Source organism: Acanthopagrus latus, chromosome 17 (assembly GCF_904848185.1).
Source record: "Acanthopagrus latus isolate v.2019 chromosome 17, fAcaLat1.1, whole genome shotgun sequence".
In the NCBI taxonomy this organism is placed as follows: domain Eukaryota; kingdom Metazoa; phylum Chordata; class Actinopteri; order Spariformes; family Sparidae; genus Acanthopagrus; species Acanthopagrus latus.
The window spans coordinates 21128754-21148574 of record NC_051055.1 but is presented as its reverse complement, the minus strand read 5'-3'; the positions used below and the strand labels follow the sequence as shown (position 1 = coordinate 21148574).

General features: G+C 45.4%; 1 protein-coding gene across 11 annotated transcripts in view; it reads right to left on the bottom strand.

Moving 5' to 3' along the window:
• Positions 1–19821, bottom strand: part of pou2f2a (POU class 2 homeobox 2a) — a 62678-nt gene that overhangs the window by 8354 nt on the left and 34503 nt on the right. For 8 of the 11 annotated variants that reach the window (XM_037074904.1, XM_037074908.1, XM_037074905.1 and 5 more), the window contains 5 exons: positions 2853–2918; positions 2684–2718; positions 1863–1919; positions 808–927; positions 276–626 (listed from right to left, as the gene is read on the bottom strand). In XM_037074904.1, coding sequence (XP_036930799.1) covers positions 276–626; positions 808–927; positions 1863–1919; positions 2684–2718; positions 2853–2918 — 629 coding nt within the window. Of the gene's footprint in view, positions 1–275; positions 627–807; positions 928–1862; positions 1920–2683; positions 2719–2852; positions 2919–7491; positions 7610–19821 lie in introns of those variants that run through there. The other 3 variants (XM_037074910.1, XM_037074915.1, XM_037074913.1) reach the window with 2 other exon arrangements.

Below are 19821 nucleotides of genomic sequence, written 5' to 3'. Positions count from 1 at the left end.
AGTATAATCATTTCTAAGAATAGATAAAGGGCACAGTCATGCGAAAAATGTGTCAGTATGTCATGTGTCTCCAGCTGAGGTGAGGATGGAGTAGGAGGAAAAAGCTTTGTTGTTGCATAACATAAAAGAAAACATAATGGAAAGTGTGTGCAGTCATGCAAGGTGGAAACTGTGAATCATGAAATGTACAGTAGACACGCAACACAAATTGTTCCATGGCTGGTTCCTCAATCAAGCCGCCCATCAGGAAGTGGCTTTGATTGGCAAGTCAGTACCTGGGCGGTGAGCTGGATTGGCTGGGAGAGGGTGAGCTGTGGCGGTGGAGGTGGGACAGGGACACTTTGGCCTGTCTGTTCCTGTGTGCTCTGTCCCTGTCCCTGGGACTGCGACTGGGCCTGCTGCCCTGTCTGTCCCGCCTGCTGCTGCTGCTGCTGCTGCTGCTGCTGCTGCTGCTGGGCTTGCTGATTTGCTGCTGCGGCTGCCTGAGCTTGCTGATTGGCTTGGGCGGCTGCATGGGCAGCGTGAGCAGCGTGGGCTGCGCTGGACTGCTGCACAGCTGCAGCCAGGAGCTGCGCCTGAGCCTGCTGCAGCAACAACTGCTGCTGGGCTGGCAACAGAGCTGTCAACTGGCAAAGACGAGAAGAGAATAGAGGAGGGGAAGAAATTGTGGACAGCGTAGAAAAGGAGGAAATGGACAGAGGGAGACGAAGAGGGAAAGAGAGTGTTCAAAAAGCAGCACAAAAGAAGCAAGCAGAGTAAAAGCAAAGCAAAGTCCGTCTGTGTGCGTAAGTTGGAAATCCGTCTCACCCCTGCTAGTTGGGAGCCGGTCAGCATGAGCTGTGTGTGTTGCAGGGCCGTCTGTGAGGGGGTCGGGCCGTGTGAGAGAGGAAGGGCCGGGGACATCTCACCACACTCCTCCATTTTAGTCTGTGTCCAAGACAAAAAAACAGAGCGGTTAATGCAGACGAACCCTAGATAAAATAAAAAACAGATATGTGTCCAAAAGATGAACACCGCATTTCTTAGAACTTATCAGAATTAATCAGAAAGGGCGACAAGTGTTTCGGTTCAACTCAAATCAATTAAAAGTAGCTTTGGCAACAAAACTGTAGATAAACAGAAAACATTTTACTTTTGCTGTTAACAACTATATAAGTAAATAAGTAGAAAAACTAAAAAAAAAAAGTAAAGTGAAGACTTTTTACATCTATACACATGAATACAAAAAGTGAGAATGGCTACATAAGCTTACCTGGCTACTTAACAATACGACAGGCAGCGTTGATTATTCAAATTTTACGTAACATCTCGGATAATGCTCATTGCCAGTCACACGTAAGCTGATCACACATGTTTCTCCACGCTGTCTCAGGGAATGAGAGCCCACTAGTCTATCTCTCTTTCTTACACAAAGGGATGAACTTTTGTTCCAGGATCGGGCATGTTTGAGCTGGCAAGTGGGGACTCTTCCAGTGCACTGATTTGCATATCCCATGTGGTATGCAAATTAGGCCCATTTCACCTTAGATGGCTGAGTTGTAGTATCATAGATTTATTGCACTTCTGAATGCACTTTGTGAAGGGTGAGTGCCATCGTACTCTCACTGAGTGTCTGTTTACATTCAAGGTGCGGGGTGGCGGCTCGACACATCTCAACGCTGAGCGTGACAAAAGGGAAACTGATGGCACGGCGGCGAACACAGAGCCGAGGCAGCTATACTGTCAACAAAACCCATCGTGTGACGTTAAAACACAAAAGATGCACAAACATAGGGCCAGACATACGCACAGACATGCACAGGCAGCTTAGTAATGTGAACACACACACACACACACACACACACACACACACACACTCTTACCTTGCTGCTGCTCAGGGCTGGTGAAAGGGGAAAGGGATTGACTTTCATTGACTGAGCCTACAGGAGGAGAAGAAGACACAAATTCATGTGAGAAATTGCTGCAAAACACGACTTTAAATGCATCAAGCTGTGTTGTTCTGAAAGTTACAGGCTCTCGCCACCTCCCCACTCGTATTTGAAGAGTAATTTAACAAAAGCAAAGAGACAAAACACACAGTAAACTGAGTTAAAGATTGGTTTGGACACGTTGATTGTGTAGTTAAAATCTGATTTGACTAGTGTCTTTCTTTCCTTCAGTTGTTAATATGTGAGGATTTACAGCTTTTTTAAGTTACTTGCTGGTTTAATATTTTTGGATTTTGCAGTGTTTTTGAATAAAACAAGCACCTCAAGTTGTCTCCTGAGAAGCTGCGATGCACATTCTTTATTACTTTCCAGAGATGTGGACTTCAGTCATCGTGTCTTGGATTTGGGAAAATTACCGTTTGGAACATATGTAACTTGACTTGGGACCTGACTTGGACTTGAAAGTGTTTTTGTCTGGCTGCCAGTATTTCACTGCTTTAAAAAGTGATGGGGAAGGAATATTTTTTGCTGAAGAAATTAAGAAAAAACTGCTTAAGATAAGACAATAAGACTCATGTCTTTTATTTTCTGACATCACATGGACAAAAGAAATGCGTGAAAATAGAACCAACGCATTAATTGACGATGGAAAAAAATCAACCCTTCACACTGTCACTGTTATCTGTCTCCGTGCATCAACCATGTAGGTGAACGCGTCGGAAGATGAACGTAATAATGACAGGAGTCAGATGTACCTGGTGATTTGATTCAGGTCCATTCCGCTCTGAATCTGCGTAGGAGGGAGAGGAAAAAGTGAGAAATTGATCACACGTGAGAGCTCAGAATGCACAGAAAACTGACAGCGTCACGCATGTACAGCCACTTCTACACAAGGCACACATGTATCTAACAAGCACATCTTACCTGTGCCCTCCAGTGGTGAGTCAGCCCCGACTTTCTCCACCTCTACTGGCTTTGACATCCTGATATCTGTCAAAAAGGAACATAGATAAGATAAACAAGTCAGCGTGCTTGACTCTTAAATCTGTGTCAGGGAAGAAGTGCAGACAGAAGCACAATATCAGACATTTACGAAGCAGGTGATCAGAATCTCGATGACGAACAAGGAGACGGGGGACGGCCAGGGGTGTAGATCTCAGATAGGTCAGGGTTGAGTGTTTTTCAGGTCACAGGCTACGGGCCTACACACACTGTACAACAAACAGTGCGGCTGAATCATTCACAAGTCACATCGAGCCCACATTCATTCATTCTTTCCAATTAGCGGTTGAACAAAAGAGTGGGTTGCCCTCAAGGTGTTTGCTTGTTCTTAAATTAGAAAAGCTGTTTACGTGGGAGCAATGTCTCATGTTGTGTGTCATTCACTACGAGACCACATCACTTCCTGGTTGGTACTGCAATGGGACAGTCCCTATGGCAACGGCAGCGCAGGGAGGAACACGCACAATTCAAGACTTTATCACTGTTTGTGACAAAAGGAGTGGCGGGAGAGAGCGAAGGAAAGATGGGAAAGAGGGAATACGTGCGTGCGCGTGTGTGTTTGCGGTTGTGGGCATGTTTATATACCTGCCTGCGTGTGTGTGCGTAATGTTGCTAATCAACCGCTTGTGTTGCAAGACTTTTTATTTATCTCTAACCACAAACTGTAAGACAACTTTTTGTTGTGTCCATTTGAAACCTTTTTTTTCTCTCTCGTTTTCTCTCTCTCTTCCCTCACACACACACACACACACACACACACACACACACACACACACACACACACTCGCACACAGGCAGACACGCAGAGCTACTTCCCTTTTGTGAAAACATGCAAATCTGCCCAACGACCAACTAATTATATCTGCCACCTGCATAATAAACTCTCAGTCTCCCTCCTCCTTTTTCTCTCTCCTCTCTCACCCCCTCCTCCCCCGTTCATCTCTCCTCTCTAAGTCCTGTTTTTTCTTCTCATGACACTGAGGCAGATCATTTCACGTTCCCATCAGCTTGTTACCGCTCTTTTTATCAACGCGATTCAGACAGCCTCAGAATACACTCTGAACTGGACAATTTCTGCGACTGGCCAAGCACGGTTTTCACCATTGGGGGGCAGCAGTGACACGCGGAGAGGATGACAAACCTGCTCCACTGACCACCACTGACCTGATGCCACTTCTAAACAACAAAACCATCAATCCACTGCAGTCATTACAAAAAAGGCAAGACCTTATAGATAAAAAAAAAACAACAAAAAAACAAAAAAGAACCTCTCCCTTTCTGAATGCACATTCAAAAGTGGGAGAAACACATGTGTCTGGGTGAATCAGATGTGAGAACAGTGGACTTTGATACATGTGGTTTCTTGAGAGGAAGGAGGAAGCGGCGATCGGCTAGAGAAGCTCCACTCTGCTGCCACACTGGGTATAACCCGGGGTCAGGGAACACACACAGACTGACCGCAGGATTTCCCTTAAATAAACGGACTTCTGCAAAAAAGAGTTAATTCGGTCACTGTCCAGGATGAGGACGCAGCATCTGGTTAATCTATTATTAGGGTCAATTGGTGGTTATTCCAGCATTACAGGGGGTCCGGTTTTAGCTATAGGATGTGTCTTAAAATGTCCAGTGTTGCCCAATTTCTGGCTTTAAAAACCACAGAATTTGCACCCTATATGTAACGTCTTCCGCTGAAGACGCACGCATTTACATGCAAAACAGAAATAAATGGGCGCCGAGTTGTAGCAGAGATCAGAAATCATCAACATGTGCGGTGTACAACACCAAAGCCAAATCCACCATATAAAATGATTGGCCAGCTCATAAAACAGCCGTAATATGTAGTTCCCAAAGTACTGCACTGCACGCTTGCGGGACACCCGGGGAAGGTGTGTATTGATTCATGGTCCAAAATGGCCTACAGACAGTAGCATGGTGGATAATGTGGTCAGTAATACAGTGGTGGGACAGTATATCAAGATGCTGTGTCTTTTTTCTCACTTCCCCTCCCGACTTCCCCTTGTACCGGGTTGAACGCAGAGTGCTAAACCCAACACTTACTGTCAGCGAGGCTATTAATATTAGCCTGCTCTCTCTCTCTCTCTCTCTCTCCCTTCTTTCTCTCACTCTTTCACTTTATCTTTTAAGACCTCTCTCACTTTTACTACACACTGCTGCACACACGAGCTGTAACTGTCTGCTTCTGCCATAAGTTGATTTGCCAAAAAAAAGTTTGAGAGACAGAAGCAGCATCTCTCGCTCATCTATGTGTAAAAAAAAAAAAAAAAAAAAAAAAAAACTTCATTTGCACAAGAAGCTATTTTCCAGCTACGAGTTTAAATCACTATGTCCACGTTTCGTCCATCATTAAGCTGTTACAGGATATGCTAATCTTACAGCAAAGCTCTGGGTTTATCTTTAACCTGCTGAGACCAGACAGCTACACCACACTCACTGTTTCTTAAACAGACCAGACCTAATGCTGTATAATCCTGTGTCATGAATAAGTGATGCAATAAAAAAAGAACGAGGAACAACAGTGTCTGTGCTCAGCGTGGACTGTTTCTGTTATTCTCCTCTGGGTATTTTGGCTGAGATGAAACTCCGCTGCAAGCATCCTGAACACCCCCCACACCACCACCACTATCAGAACCCCTCACCCCACTTCCTGATTCAGGACACAACCCCAACACCAAGGGGGGTGTCTGGGAACCGGAGTCATCACGTCTTCTAACGACGGATTTCAAAAGCAAACAAGACATATTTTCCATCTAAAAACTGGGCGTCAAAGAAGTCGGCGGCTTCGGCACGTCTGGACGAGGGAGAAGAAATTAGGTATGTTCAAAATTGGAGGAGACGAGGAGCTGAACTAATAAAAAAACATGAATTTAAGAATTGAATTTAAGAGTATAGCAAGACAACCCGAGATGTCACAGCAGCAGCGGCCGAACATCAAGGCTGTGACATTGTTGGCTGTGTTGTCAGCTCATGACTTAAAATGAGCTTATTATTCCCTCATAAATAGAAGGAAAAGAAGCCCCCCTGACAGTTTAAACTGAACTTACATAAATCTGTAAAGAAACGCAGTGTGAGCAGATGAGTAGGGTTATAAATGTGGGAGGCAAGATGACTATATATAATGTACCATTGATTAAAAAAATTGGGGGGAAGAGGCCCAACTATATTTCCTATTAATGAATTTATAATTCGAGCCTAAATAAACAAAACTTTTAAACTGCTAAGTCACACATGACTCAGAAAGTAAAATCTAAAAATTATTGTACAAACAAGAAAAAATGAATAACACATTTTATACAGACAGTTTTCTGGCCCTAATATGAACCTTTTGTTTTATTTACATTGTGGTGTTTTCTTCTTCGCTGCAGTTTGATGCTGACGATGTGTCACCCTGGTCCGAGCAACTTAGCGAAGGTCGCAGTGTTGACCACAACAGGTTAGGAAGTGAGTCAGTGATTTTCTAAGCCATGAATCACTCCTCGTTCAACAAAGATCGTCAAAGAGACTTGTCAGCGTCTTAGAAATCACATCAGCACAGCAAAATTATGAGCTAATTGACATTTAAAACATTTATTTCTGGTAATCTGTGAGTCAGCTGACAGCCGGCTGCTGTACTTTTTTTCTCTGAGAGTCGATGTCGGTCAACTGTGACTGCATCTGTCACCCCTCGCGCCCTGAGGTGACCACTAAGACAAGGCCCCAGGTGAAGAGTGTGGGCTTTGTTTTCGTATCAATTTACTGAGAATGACAATTATTTTAGGCATTTCCTCTTTCTGATGATCTGTCTTATTTTTCAAAGAAGTGTCTTTTTGTATTTGAGTGCTCTGAAAAATTTGTCTTGAATTAAATGACACAAATTGAGGGCTGATGAAGCAAATTTCAGTGCAACCCCCCCGACACATCCAATACACAAACACACACACACACACACACACAAAGTTAAGACCAGTTTCAAATTTGCACAGGGATAAAGTCAGAAGCCTAAATATCTGTAAATTGAACACAAACAATTTAAAGAAAATCTGCGCTATCGTCACAAATTAAAAATATCCACAAAATATCCATAAAAAACTTTTTTACTGAATTCACACACACACTCACAGACACATACACAAACACACACACAGTCAGCGAGGCATTCTATGGGCTGGCGAGGTGTCTGACCTTTCCCTCTGCCTGCGACAGACGTCCACCCCTCCATCCATCCGTCCCTCCATCCATCATCCCTCCATCCGTCCGCATCTTTCTCCTCGCACCCCCTTTCACTCTTTGATGTTCTCTAATTAGCCGGGGCTTGTTAGACCCAGTGGCATTAATCAACAGTGCCGACACAGTTCTCTCATACACACTCACACGCACACACACACGCACGCACACACACACAGACACACAGACACACACACACACACACACACACACACACACACACACACACACACACACACACACACACACACACACACAGTGCCCTCTCCCTCACGCAAAGCTTAATTGGTCTTGGTAAATGAGGGCCAGCAAAGACAGGGCTGCACAGACAGTCACTCACCTGGCAACCACATACTGGAGAAGTCCTTTGCTGCTATTGCTGCTGTCTTGGTCATATCTGTGTCTGTGTGTGAGAGTGTGTGTGCGTGCGCTACGTTAAAGAGAAAACTCTCACTCTCCCTCTCTCCGTCTCTCTCTAACCAAAAAGGAGGAGTGTATTAAATCATATGGTTGAGAGAATCACTCGCCCTCCCTCCCACCCTCCCTCCATTCTCTCTCTCTCTCTCTCTCTCTCTCTCTCACACATGACAGCCACACCCCCCAAGCCCCACCTCCTCCCCACATCCTGCAACACAACAGGAAGTCAGCCTAAAAAGAATAGGAACTCGCGACAGAGGAGAGAAAATACAACACAAAAAAAAAAAAAAAGAAAAGAAAGGGGGACACATAAGAGGTTAAAGAGTGGGAGAGTGAGTGAGTGAGCGAGGAGATAGAAGAGATAGACGAGGTGAAAAAGAAAAAGAGGGGGATGATGGCTGCCGACGGAAAGTGATGGCGCGGCTGGAAACAGACACTCACTCACTCACTCACTCACGCACGCAAGAGAAAAACAGCAAGCTTGACATTCTGACTAAAGAGCGAGTGATACATTTGCACCACACATGACCTCTAAAGTCTTCTACAGCTCATCTGATCAGAGCTTCTCCTCAACTCTTAAGAGATTTTAACAAGCTCTTGGAGCCTGTTCTGTTTTTTTTTTTTTTTTTTTTCCTGTGATATCTGTGTCTGTGGCTGTGGGGTTGCTGTTAGCGAGGACATCAGTGGGTGTGAGGTGGTCTGTTGAGGGAGGTCGACACCAACAAGAGAAGATGTGAGACATCCTCATCTACCAGCCACAGCTCCACTCCAGCCCGAGCGGAAGGAAAAACTCAGTCACATCACTCACTGTACCACTGACCACCCCACACTGTGGGCTGCACACAGTGATACACCACAGAAAGTCACGAATTGCCACATGTGGCGGGTAGATGTGGCATGAAAGTGGAACATTGTAGATAAAGTGGATACGACCCACTATCTGTGCCGCCCACTGGGATTACCACCCTCAGAACCTGCTCAATAAGTGAAAATGTGAATCTCGAGGAAGCAGAACAGCTCGTTTCAGCAGAAATACTTTCTAGATTTTCATACCAGAGAGCGTGGACGTGCTGCCCTGACTGTAACCCGAGCCCACCACAAGGTGGCACTCTTGATCCTCTAACCCTGATCGCCACACAGGGTCCGTCTGTCGGTGGACCACTGATCACTCCCCCCTCCCTCTCCTTCCTTCTCCCTTGGTCTGAGTTCACTAATTCAAAAGCTAACGGCAGCAGAGTTCCCAAGTTTAACCTTATAAATACTTTATGTGGTGATTTACAACAGCCCAATGTACTGCTGGTGGATAGACGCTCACTCTCAAGTGCATACGGCACTGTGCTAGAGGTTTTTTTTAAAAATCTGTCCTCACATACATACAAAATACTGATGTTCTGACCTGTTAAAATATATAGATTCCCCATGAAGAAAATATCAGTGTGGAAACTCTGGCGAGATGGGCGCAGAGCTGTCCGACAAACTCAGAAAAGGCACAACATTTCGTGGTAAACAGCTGAATTTAGAGCTGAGATGATTTGTTTATTAATGATTAGTCTACCAAAAGAAAATTAAAAGCGCACTTTGTAGTTTGGGGGAAGAAATTCAAACTCAGAATTTTAATATTCATATTATCAATGAGGTAATAATACAAACTCAGAAATATCTTCTCCATAACAAAATAAACGAGCTGTTCTCGGAGGAAAATAAGTTCCCCAGAACACTGTCTGAAGCTAGAGAGGTGGCAGGGTCCGCCAAATATGAACAAAGTCAAACAGTATGAAACTGTGTTGTCCTTTAAGGTCAGTTTGTTTATTCAGTCATGACGACAAAGAATTTGTGAAGCCATAAAAAGAAAGAAAGAAAAAAAATCAATTCATAAAGTCAATTCTTCCCTAAACTACTTACTGCCATAATTTCTGATAGTTGGTTGATCATTTTGGTCATTTTTCAAGCAAAAATGCTGAATTCTAAACCTCGCAAATATTTAGATTTTCTATCTTTCATCATCAAACATAACAGTAAACTGAATGTTTTGGGGGTTTTGGCCTGATGATCTAATAAAACAAGACATTTGAGAAAGCCACCTTGGACCTAGTTGTGGTTTTATGACAATTTATAGACAATTTATTTATTCATCCATCTAGAAATTGCTGTAATCATTAGTCACAGCCTGAGCAGGATTTGCTTCCCCAGCTCTTTCTTTTATTGTAGTGCTGATAAAACAAAATATCACAATCCGACACCTGCAGGCTGGAAACCCACCGGCAATTCCTCATAATCACTAGACATGTAACAATCCAATGATCCAGATTCGATATATCGATTCAATGATCCAATGTGATTGACTCAAAGTTAAAACAATGATTCATATCATTATTTTTGAAATAACACTTTTTAAAAAAAATGTTTTGTCCCTTTGAGCCAAATGTAACACTCTTGTTGACTGTTGCTTAACTGTGTTTTGTGTGTGTTAGTTTAAAATAAATCTTTCTCAACATTGTTGCTTACAAATATTTATAACTATTTAGTTTTGCTTTTTTTAATGGTCAAAAGCTTCTTCTGCAACCAATATTTTGGATGTGCAGATGGTATAGTTTCAAACTAATTGCAGGCCCCTGAATCGAATCAATTCACAATCGTATCAAGCTAGACTTTGTTATCACTCTCAAAAGAATTGATATGAACATTGTATCGTGCTGAAACTGGTGATTTACACCCTAATAATAACCAATTATTATTATTCATTATTGATGTTCTGGCCTTCATCAGAGCGTGAACACGTAGTTATGTTTGTCTACCTGTAAGTAATCAGCTGCGATCGAGAGCGTTATTCGGGGACGTTTGTGTGTGAGTGAACTCATCGGCCGAGCCCGTCCGAGGAAGGTGACAGACTGCGTGTCGGCAAAGGGGGCGTTCCTCCAGGTCAGAGGTCGTCTGGGCAGCCTGGCTTTGGCCGTGACCTTTGTTCAAACTCCAATCTACCCACGTAACTACCACACTGTGTGCTTTTGTCCGTGCGTGTCTGTGTGTGCATACTTGTTTGGGTAGCTACAATGGGTGGCTAAGTGTGCTCTGTGTGTGTGTGTACAGTTCAAGGCCATGGGGGGCCTTCCTGCTCCAAGGAGGTCAGGCCGAGGCAGCACTTAGATGATACTGGGCCGGTGGCAAATGGCCTCAATTCAACATGAGATATTAACTGTGATATTATGGGAAAAGAAATATAAAAAATATATATGTAAAAAAAAAAAATGTGTCGCATTGATTGTCTTAAATAGGGAATATGAGCTATAATTAGTGTGTTTTGACCACTGGCTGAAGTTATGTCAGTGCGATGATAAACACACCGACACATACGCACATTTATATATCTACACACACACACGCACACACACACACACACACACACACACACACACACACACACAAACACAATCTGATAGTGGGACCCCAGGGAGGAGGATGGGGGGAGGTTGGGGCCTCTAGAGCGCCATCAATCACTCCACTGTCAGAGCGAGAGGGAGAGGCAGGGAAGGGGGGATTGGGGGTAGAGGGAGAAACCAGTAAAGGAAGGGGAATAAAAAAAAGGAAGGGGGAAAAAAGGTGAGAGAGAAAGGATGTTAGCTTGGGGTGAGGCAGGTGGGAGGAGATTTTGTGTATAATGGGTCATCGCAGGGACAATTCGGAGGTCTCCAAACCAGTTCAGCTTCCCCTCCGCGGCTCGGTCCACCTATATCTAGTGCAGCCTCGGGCCTGGAGCACACACAGGCTCTAATTCATATAATCCATCATATTCCTCTTCTTATAGAGGGGGACAAAAGCACGGGCTCAGTGATGGACCCACCAAGTCCTGTGCGCAGTCCAACAGCAAGACTCTATTCTGCAAGGTGAGAGATTTAAAATCCAGTCCAGTGTATGGATGTGTGTGAGCGTGTGCAGGTGTAGCCCCATGAGGAGTCGCAGGATTATAAACAGTGGGTCTAACAGTGTGGAGACTACAGAGGTTGAGGTTTTGTATGAGAAGCAGCAGGGGCTAAAACACACTCACACTGTTGGCTATCATGGGACCTGCGCCATCTCACACACACACACACACACACACACACACACACACACACACACACACACACACACACACACACACACACACACACACATACGTGCCGCCTACACCTTTACAACACCTATCCCTCTCCTGTCCTAATACCTCTCAATAGCTCCTTTTCCTCTGGCCCCCTCCGCCCCTCCATCCTCCTCTCTCTCTCTCTCTCTCTCTCTCTCTCTCTCTCTCTCTCTCACACACCATTCCCCTCCTCTCTATATCATCTCGGCAGCCCATAGGGAGCTGGGCTTGTCTAGACAGACACCGCTCTCTCCCACGGCGCTGCCAAGGTTGAAGCTCAAATCTTTTTCTTCGTTCCCATCACAACCTCGTCTTCTTCTTCTTCTTCTTCTTCTTCTTCTTCTTCTTCTCCTTCTAGCACAAGAGTGGAGGGACAACCGGGAGGAGGCGGCCTTCTTCGCTGGCTCGAGGAGCATTGAGGCCACTTAGGACTGAACTGTTCACTTACACTGACAAAGCAGGCTTTTCATGAAACTAGCCTTCATATCCAGCCAATTAGAATACACCAACATGGGAGTACTTTGGTGGTCTTTTTGTGCGCTTTCTGCCCACCCGTCCCCCTTGCACTTCGGCCCCGTTCTTCACCTTCCTCTTCCTCTTCCTCCTTCAAACCCTCTCATCATCATCCCACTCTTTTTTCACGACCTTCCCCCCGTTTCCTCCTCCAATTTAAACTTTCTCCTCTCCTCCTCTGCCTCTCTTTCTCTCTCAGACCTGCTGGTCAGCAGCAGCTGTGACATCACTGGCCACTGTTCTCCACTCGGATTGGACACTCGGCCACGTTGCCAGGCAACAGCAGTGAAAGGTCTCAGTGTGAGCGTGTGTGCGGCGTGCGCGTGTTATGTGTGTGTTTATGTCTGTTTATAGCTACGTGAGTGAAAGGTGTGTGAGCGATTCTCCTCGCCTTGCCCTTTATCTGTGCATGAAGAATGATCAGAACAGATCTACTTCTGCGCTTTATCTCAGATCAAAGCATGTAGATGATTGGGCTGCCTCGCCGCTCTCCTCCACCACCGAAGAAGAAGAAGAAGAGGCATGTGGTGTGCGTTGCGTTAATGAAAAAGAAAGATGGTAGGAATGTGCGTGCGTGTCAGTGTCTGGACTCGCGTCGAACCAAATAAATGTGTATGTTCGTGTCGAATACGGGTTTGTGTCTAAATGTGTGTGTGTGTGTGTGTGTGTGTGTGTGTGTGTATGTATGTGTGTAAGCCCCCGGGAGCGGGTGGTTATTGTATCTGACACAGCGGCTCTTTCTCGCGCCTCATATTTCTGGGCCGATCGATTCCTCTGACTCCCGACAAGACAATAATCGCACCTCCCTCTCTCACTCCATCACTACCATTATTACTGACCTCCCCAGGGAACGAACAGGGCGGAGGGAGGGAGAGAGGGATGAGGAAGGAAGGAAGGAAGGAAGGAGGGGGGGAGGGAGGGAGTGTGAGGAATGAGAGGGGGATATAGAGTTGACAAAATGAGCCTATGATGATGAAAAAGCAAAAAGGGACAATGTCGAAAAACGAGGCAGGAAGAGTTGGGGAGCATCAGCGGGGTGGAAAGGAAAAGAAGGTGAGGGAGAGTAAGTTGAGATAACGTGATGGAGGGATGAGGTCTGAGGGAGAAAAGAGGGCAGGAGAGATAGGGATGTGACATCGGCGTGAGCCGATACAGTGAAAAGAAAGAATGGGAGAAAGCTGAGGCATAACGAGAAAGGACAGGAAGGAGGCAAGGAAAAAAAAAAAAAAACACCAAGCAATATAGATCACGGCGAGAAAAGAAAAGGAGGACACAAGTGAAGGAGTGCAGGGAGACGGAGGGGCCGAAACGGAGGGACAATAACGGAGAGAATTAGTGGAGGAGAGATGAAGGATTCGCACTATCTTCTTCTAATAAAGGAGAGAATGAGAGACAGGGACCGGGGGAGGGAGATAGAGGGGGGGAGGGAGGGGTGGGGGTTAGACTGAGGTGAAAAAGGAAGAGACATAAGAAATATATAGGAACACACACACACAAACACACACACATAGAGCGATGGCTGTAGCGCTGGAGGTCAGCGCTCAGAAATATTATTAAATTGACAAGAGTACAATAGTTGATTGGCAGGCTGACTCCTGCACTGCCATTCAGTGGAGAAGAATGGAGACAAGGACTCATATATACACTCACACACACACACACACACACACAAGATGCATGCACATCTGCACTTTCACTGAACAATCAACACAGCACGCAGAGATGCACACACACACACTCGCACACACACTGTCTTTTGTCTGTTTTGTGCGCTGTGTGAGCCTGTCACTGCTGTGTCTCAATGCTTTGAATCCAGATTACAATTACAGTAATTGGCTCTCAATTCAAGGGATTGCTGTTTGACCCCCTCACCTCTCCCTCTCTTTTCTCCCCCTGCTCGCTCCCTCACCCATCCCCAACACATTTTGCCTCTTCCTCCACCTCCTCCTCATCAATATTCCTCCACCTCCTCTCTACCTGTATCGCTACATCCATCTTTCTCTGGGTGAAATCCCTCTCCCCCCGTTGTCCCTCCCTCCTCTCCCATCCACACACACTCACACACTTCATCCCACAGATACAACTATCCTTCCTTCCTGTTTCCCATCCACCCTCCACCCTGGTTGTTCTACTCCTCTTCACAACACCATTCTTTCTCTCCCTCGTCTCCCCCCTTTCTACCTTTCTTTCAGATAGTTGGGGAAACGGGGAATCTATTGTATACTTTATTCATGCTGTATTTATAATGGAGAGATAGCTGTTCAGCCATACAGTCAGGGGGGATATATTGTGCATTTGGGGGAAGAGGTGAAAGAGCGATAGATAAAAAAGAAGGAGGTAAGGAAAGGGGGTGATAGAGGTGGTGGTGATGGTGTGTTGGGGGAGCGAGGAGGAGGAGGTGGGGGGTTAGGAAATTGGTCTGGCTAGCGGAACAGCTTTTCACCTCTCTCTCTCTCTCTCTCTCTTTTCTCTCTCTCCCTCTCTTTCTCTCTCCCTCTCTCTATTCTGCTTTGTATTCTGCAGAGATGACAGGGGGAAAGCTTTATTGCTCCGAGTTTGTATCGATCGGGGCCCCTTTGAGGGGGGAGGCCGGGGGACGCGCTGAGCAGGCCCTTTCTCAACGACCGCGGCTCCGGCAACCACCCCCCTCAAGCCTTCCCCTCCTTCCCTCTCATGCTCCGCCACCCCTCCTCCTTCCTCCAAACCCTCCTCTTGCTCGCTAGCTCGCTCTGAAATTCAAATTCAAGGCTCTTATTCTCAAAGGTTAGGAGAGGGAGAGCACGAGGAAAAGCAAGAGAGAGACAGAGAGATTGAATGAAAGAGAGATGGAGGCGTCTGGCTTCTTCCCCTGACTGAGGCCCTGAATGGAGCTGGGATCTGATAAGCAGAGCCCACAAACACAAACAAGGGAAGGAATAGAGAAATAAAGGAGAGCAAAAAAAATAAATGAAGATAATGGCCAAAAGAAAAATATATCAGCTCCGGTCTTCTTCTTTTACCCCTCTCACTGTCCTCCTCCCTACTGTCTCTCCATCCCCCCCCTCTCCAGGTGAGAATGATTTTGTTGACAGGTGAAGAATGAGCCAGGTTTAAACATGCATAAACCTGCTTCTGTCCTACTTAAAGGGACACTAGGAGAGCTGTGATACACAAGAGACAGGAAGAGCACATGTGGATGGCACACAATACTAATTATTTCAATGTGAAAACATCTTTTTTTATCTATTTATAAAAAAAGCTTCTGTAACAGAAAGACAAATATCTGGGAGTTAAATAAAACAAATCACTGTGCTTCAGGCTTCTTTTTTCACTCTCCTGTTTGACAAGCATTAAATAACAAGGGGCAAGACCCAATGTCAAAGCCACGGCCAACTGACCAAACACTTGACTCATACGTGGAAGACACACACACACACACACACACACACGCACGCACAGACAGCCTATTTATCCGTTAATGGCATGCACAGCGCTGCAGTGAGGCTGGGGAGAAGAACAGATTGTCCATCGGGGGGTTACAGGGTTCAAGTCCATGACCAGAGGGCTAGAGGAAGGTTAGGGGGTTGTAGGTTCAACTCCCAGGGGATGAGGAGGATCCCTGCTGTCTCCCGTCCCCCCCTAAAAACCTCCTCCAGGACAATACAACTCCCCCGCTTCACCTCCCTCCACCCTTCTTTTCTCTTCTCCATCCCGCTGCTGGCCCTTTTAAGCCCTGCTTAGTCTGATCACACACGTGTAAACCTGAGCCTAGCCTCCAGACTCTCTCCACTGGTCTCAGATGGACACATGCACGCGCTCATCCACATGCAATCACACAGATAACTCAGCGATTGCACAAACATATTCATAACTCCAACACAAATGATTTGGTCTTGCTATCTTTTGTTTTCCCACCTTACTGCGGATCACGTTATGTAGGACCGACATCGTGATTGAAACGGTTTCTTCCCTTTCCCAGCTCCATCTCACTTACTCCTCTCGTGGTAAAGACCAAACAGAAACACCGCGGCGTTGCCTCGGCTATCAGTCGCAGCAGATGTGAGTGGATATGAGATATTTGTGTAAACATTGGATACATATACTGTATATATATATTGTCATTGATATTGCTTGTGTGGTTTACGTGCAGCTCCAGATTGAGCTCAGTGATAGAGTATACATCAGAGACTTCAGCCTGATGCTACACGTCTGATTCATAGTAGAGAAGACACACACACACACACACACACACACACACACACACACACACACACACACACACACACAGGAGCGTGCGTGCACCTGCACAAACAGATACACACAGAGTACAATAACCTGCAGGCCTATAACCTGCCTTGTTGCCTGGATGGGTGGATGCATTATTAAACACTCAGGATTTCATATGTAGAGACAGAATATGAATGCTGCACTGGGTCCGACTGTGTACATTCGCTTCTTCGCTCCAGTCTTCGCTCTTTTACATCTTTCTTGAAACTCTTTAACTTATTACACTTCATATTTACCTAATAAATTCAATCCAATATTGTTGCTCTGTTTCTCCATATTGTAATTCTAATACTGCTGCTTTTGTTTACTCTGCATACACAACACTTATTGCACGTCTGTCCATCCAGGACAAGATGTTGCTCCATGTGAAGTTTCTCCTTCTCTTTCCCGTCGAAGGATTGTTTTGTGGAGGTTTTCCTAGGATAGAGGTGTCCAGATTATAAAGCATTTTTAAGAGATGTGTGTGCTTCAAATAAATAGAATTGACTTGGACTCTTCTAGCAGTGATGGCATCGCCTGGTGGGGCCAATGTTCCATTAACACTAGATATAAAAAAAAAAGAGAGGATCAGTTAGAATATCGATTGGGGACTTTTACCGGTCAAGGATGTCTTGCCTTGACTTCACAAATGAGACTTATGAGGGATCATATTTTGGAGATGAGAGGTCATAGGTCAGATGGTAGATTGATCAGATCTGATCCGCAGTCATCACAGAAAGCCGTGGAAACTAGTCGAAAACCACTGGATCCCACTGATTAACCAAAAGGCCCGCACACGGAGAGCGGTCGAACGGTAACTAAACCACAACACGAGCGCTGTGTGTGTTTACATCTGTAGGGCGGGCCGGCCGGGCCCCGACTCTCACGGTAATCGATGAACGAGGGAGGAAAGGGAGGTAGCGGGCGAGGCGGGGATGTGTGTGTGTATGTGGGGGAGGGCGGGGTGGGAGAAAATCGGTAAAGAAAGCCGGGTCTCTCCCGTCATTAGGGGCGGGGGAATCCCCGTCTGGAGGGGGGGTGAGGCGGGGTGGGTGAGGAGGGGTGAGGGAAGCCCGGGGTTCATTGATAAAAAAGGGAGGGAGGGAGGGAGAGGGGAGAAGGGGAGACTATGTTTGGCATCAAGAGAGAGCAGACAATTATCTGTATTGATTAGAGCGGCCCAGTACTGTGAAGACTGAGAAAACTATGACTGGATCAATAGAGGGAGAGAGAGGGGGGGAGAGGGAGGGAGAGAGAGGGAGGGAGTTAGAGGATAGACAGACCAATAGAGAGAACAAACGACAGAGATAAAAGACACATATAATGACAAACATAAAGAGGTAGAAACATAGTTTATGGTGCAAAACAAAGTCAAAGACCCAAAGTAGCATAAGTAGTACGAGGGGAATCGAAAGGGGAGATGGAGGGAGTCAATGAAAGCACGAGGAGATACATTACACTGTTGATGTCATTACTCTTTATCATTGATTTGTCAGCACAACCACAGAGTTCATTCAACAAGCCCACCGGAGCCCTCCCATCACCACAGAGCAGATAAACAGAGACTGAAAAAGGCATTAACTAAATACACGCTGACTGACCACAAACTGATCTGAGACAAATCTGGCAACCCAAAGAAAACTGGCAACAAGAAGTGTTGAGGCCGGTGCTACGTTTATTCCAATGTAAATTGCTCACAAAGCACATGATGTACAAGTTTTCCTGGGCTTTCAGCCCGACTGCGTGCTCCTATTAAAGGGTAACGCCACCAATTTTACACATTTAAGTGCGTTTGCCAGTCTTGGTGAGTACTGCTGCACAAGAGAAAAGGGTTGCATAAAGTACTTTGACAATGAAAATTGAAAATAATGAGCACGTTTATGTTTCCAGCTGTGAATGAGAAAAAAGACACTTGTTTAAATATTTACTTTTTAACATTAAAAGAAATCTTGTTTTTATTCCATTCCTTCTCTCCTATTTTTATATCTTATCTTTATAACATTATTTGTGTAATGTTATAAAGATGTGTTTACAATGATCTGCTTTTGTTTTACTATAATATAAAACATACTAATGTAGTTGTATAGTGTTTCAGAGTGCAGAAATGTGCAAATCATTTGATTGTTTTTATATTGCAAACCTTGTGCAACATGCTTTGGGCTACTTAATTTTGGTCATGCCAGTGAGGCTCATTTGAATTTGAGAGAGGGGTGAAGAGAGAAAGGATTTCAGATGAGAGAGGGTGGAGAGGGAGTGTTGGAGGGGGAGCTTTGAAAAATATCAGGAGGGAGGAGGTGCTCAGGTAGGGGGCCTTGCTGTGGGGCCTCTTTTTGTCCGGAACAAAAACCAAAATGGTGGAGTAGGAGTGGAACAAAAGGCGCACGGGGGGAAACAGGAGAGTGACAACCTGTGCTGAGTAAAAACATCCCGCTGACACACGCACACACCGCACACACACGCACGCATGCACACACACACACACATGCACCGAACACCCACACGCATGCGCATTAATCCCTAATCAGACCCCATTGAGTGTGTGTGCATTTACCCACTCACCACACTTCCGGTTGCAACTTAAATTTCATGGAATCCTTGGCCCCATTACCCAGGCAACCCACCCACCCACCCACACACACACACACACACACACACACGCACACACACGCGCACACCAACACGGGGGACCTCATCTGTCATTCCTTAGTTTATTGAACATTAGAGGATGATAGAATTCAGCTTCCCACTCTCTCGATGTCTTCTGACACTGAAGAGGAACGCATTGTCAGAAAAGGTTTATACAAAAGCAAACAAACAGATGAAAAAACATAAACTGCGAATGGGGGGAGCCAGGCTGGATATTGAGGAAACCTTTGGTAAGGGCAGAAAATGTCAGGTTTGACAAATGACCTTTTAAACATGGAGCAGATGTAGAGAGTCCTGTACACTGTGGACAGAGGGCAGCTCAACTGTCTGTCTCTTAACAGCTAGTGAAAAGATAAGCGTCACTGTTCCGGACTGTTAAAATAAAAACACCAACGTTACCGAGAGTTTGAATCAAAATCTTGAACAAACCAAAGCGATTCCTAAATCAAAAGTGAATTTTATTCTAGCGGGAAAAGGGTGAGAAATCCGTTTCGGAGATGAAATAAAAACCACAAGAGGAAGCAAGACAAAAGAGAGGGGAAAAGTGTAGGAAAGGACTTGAGACGAGCGTTTACATGTGCATTACTATCCTGGTTTTGAGCCTTATCTTGTTTTTTTGTTGGGGGGGGTTGGCATTCACATGGAACATAAAAAAACCTGAATTCTGATCATCTGCTTGATTTCTCTCTTGATTTCTCACCATGCCAGCCACAGTGAGTTGATTAAGAAACC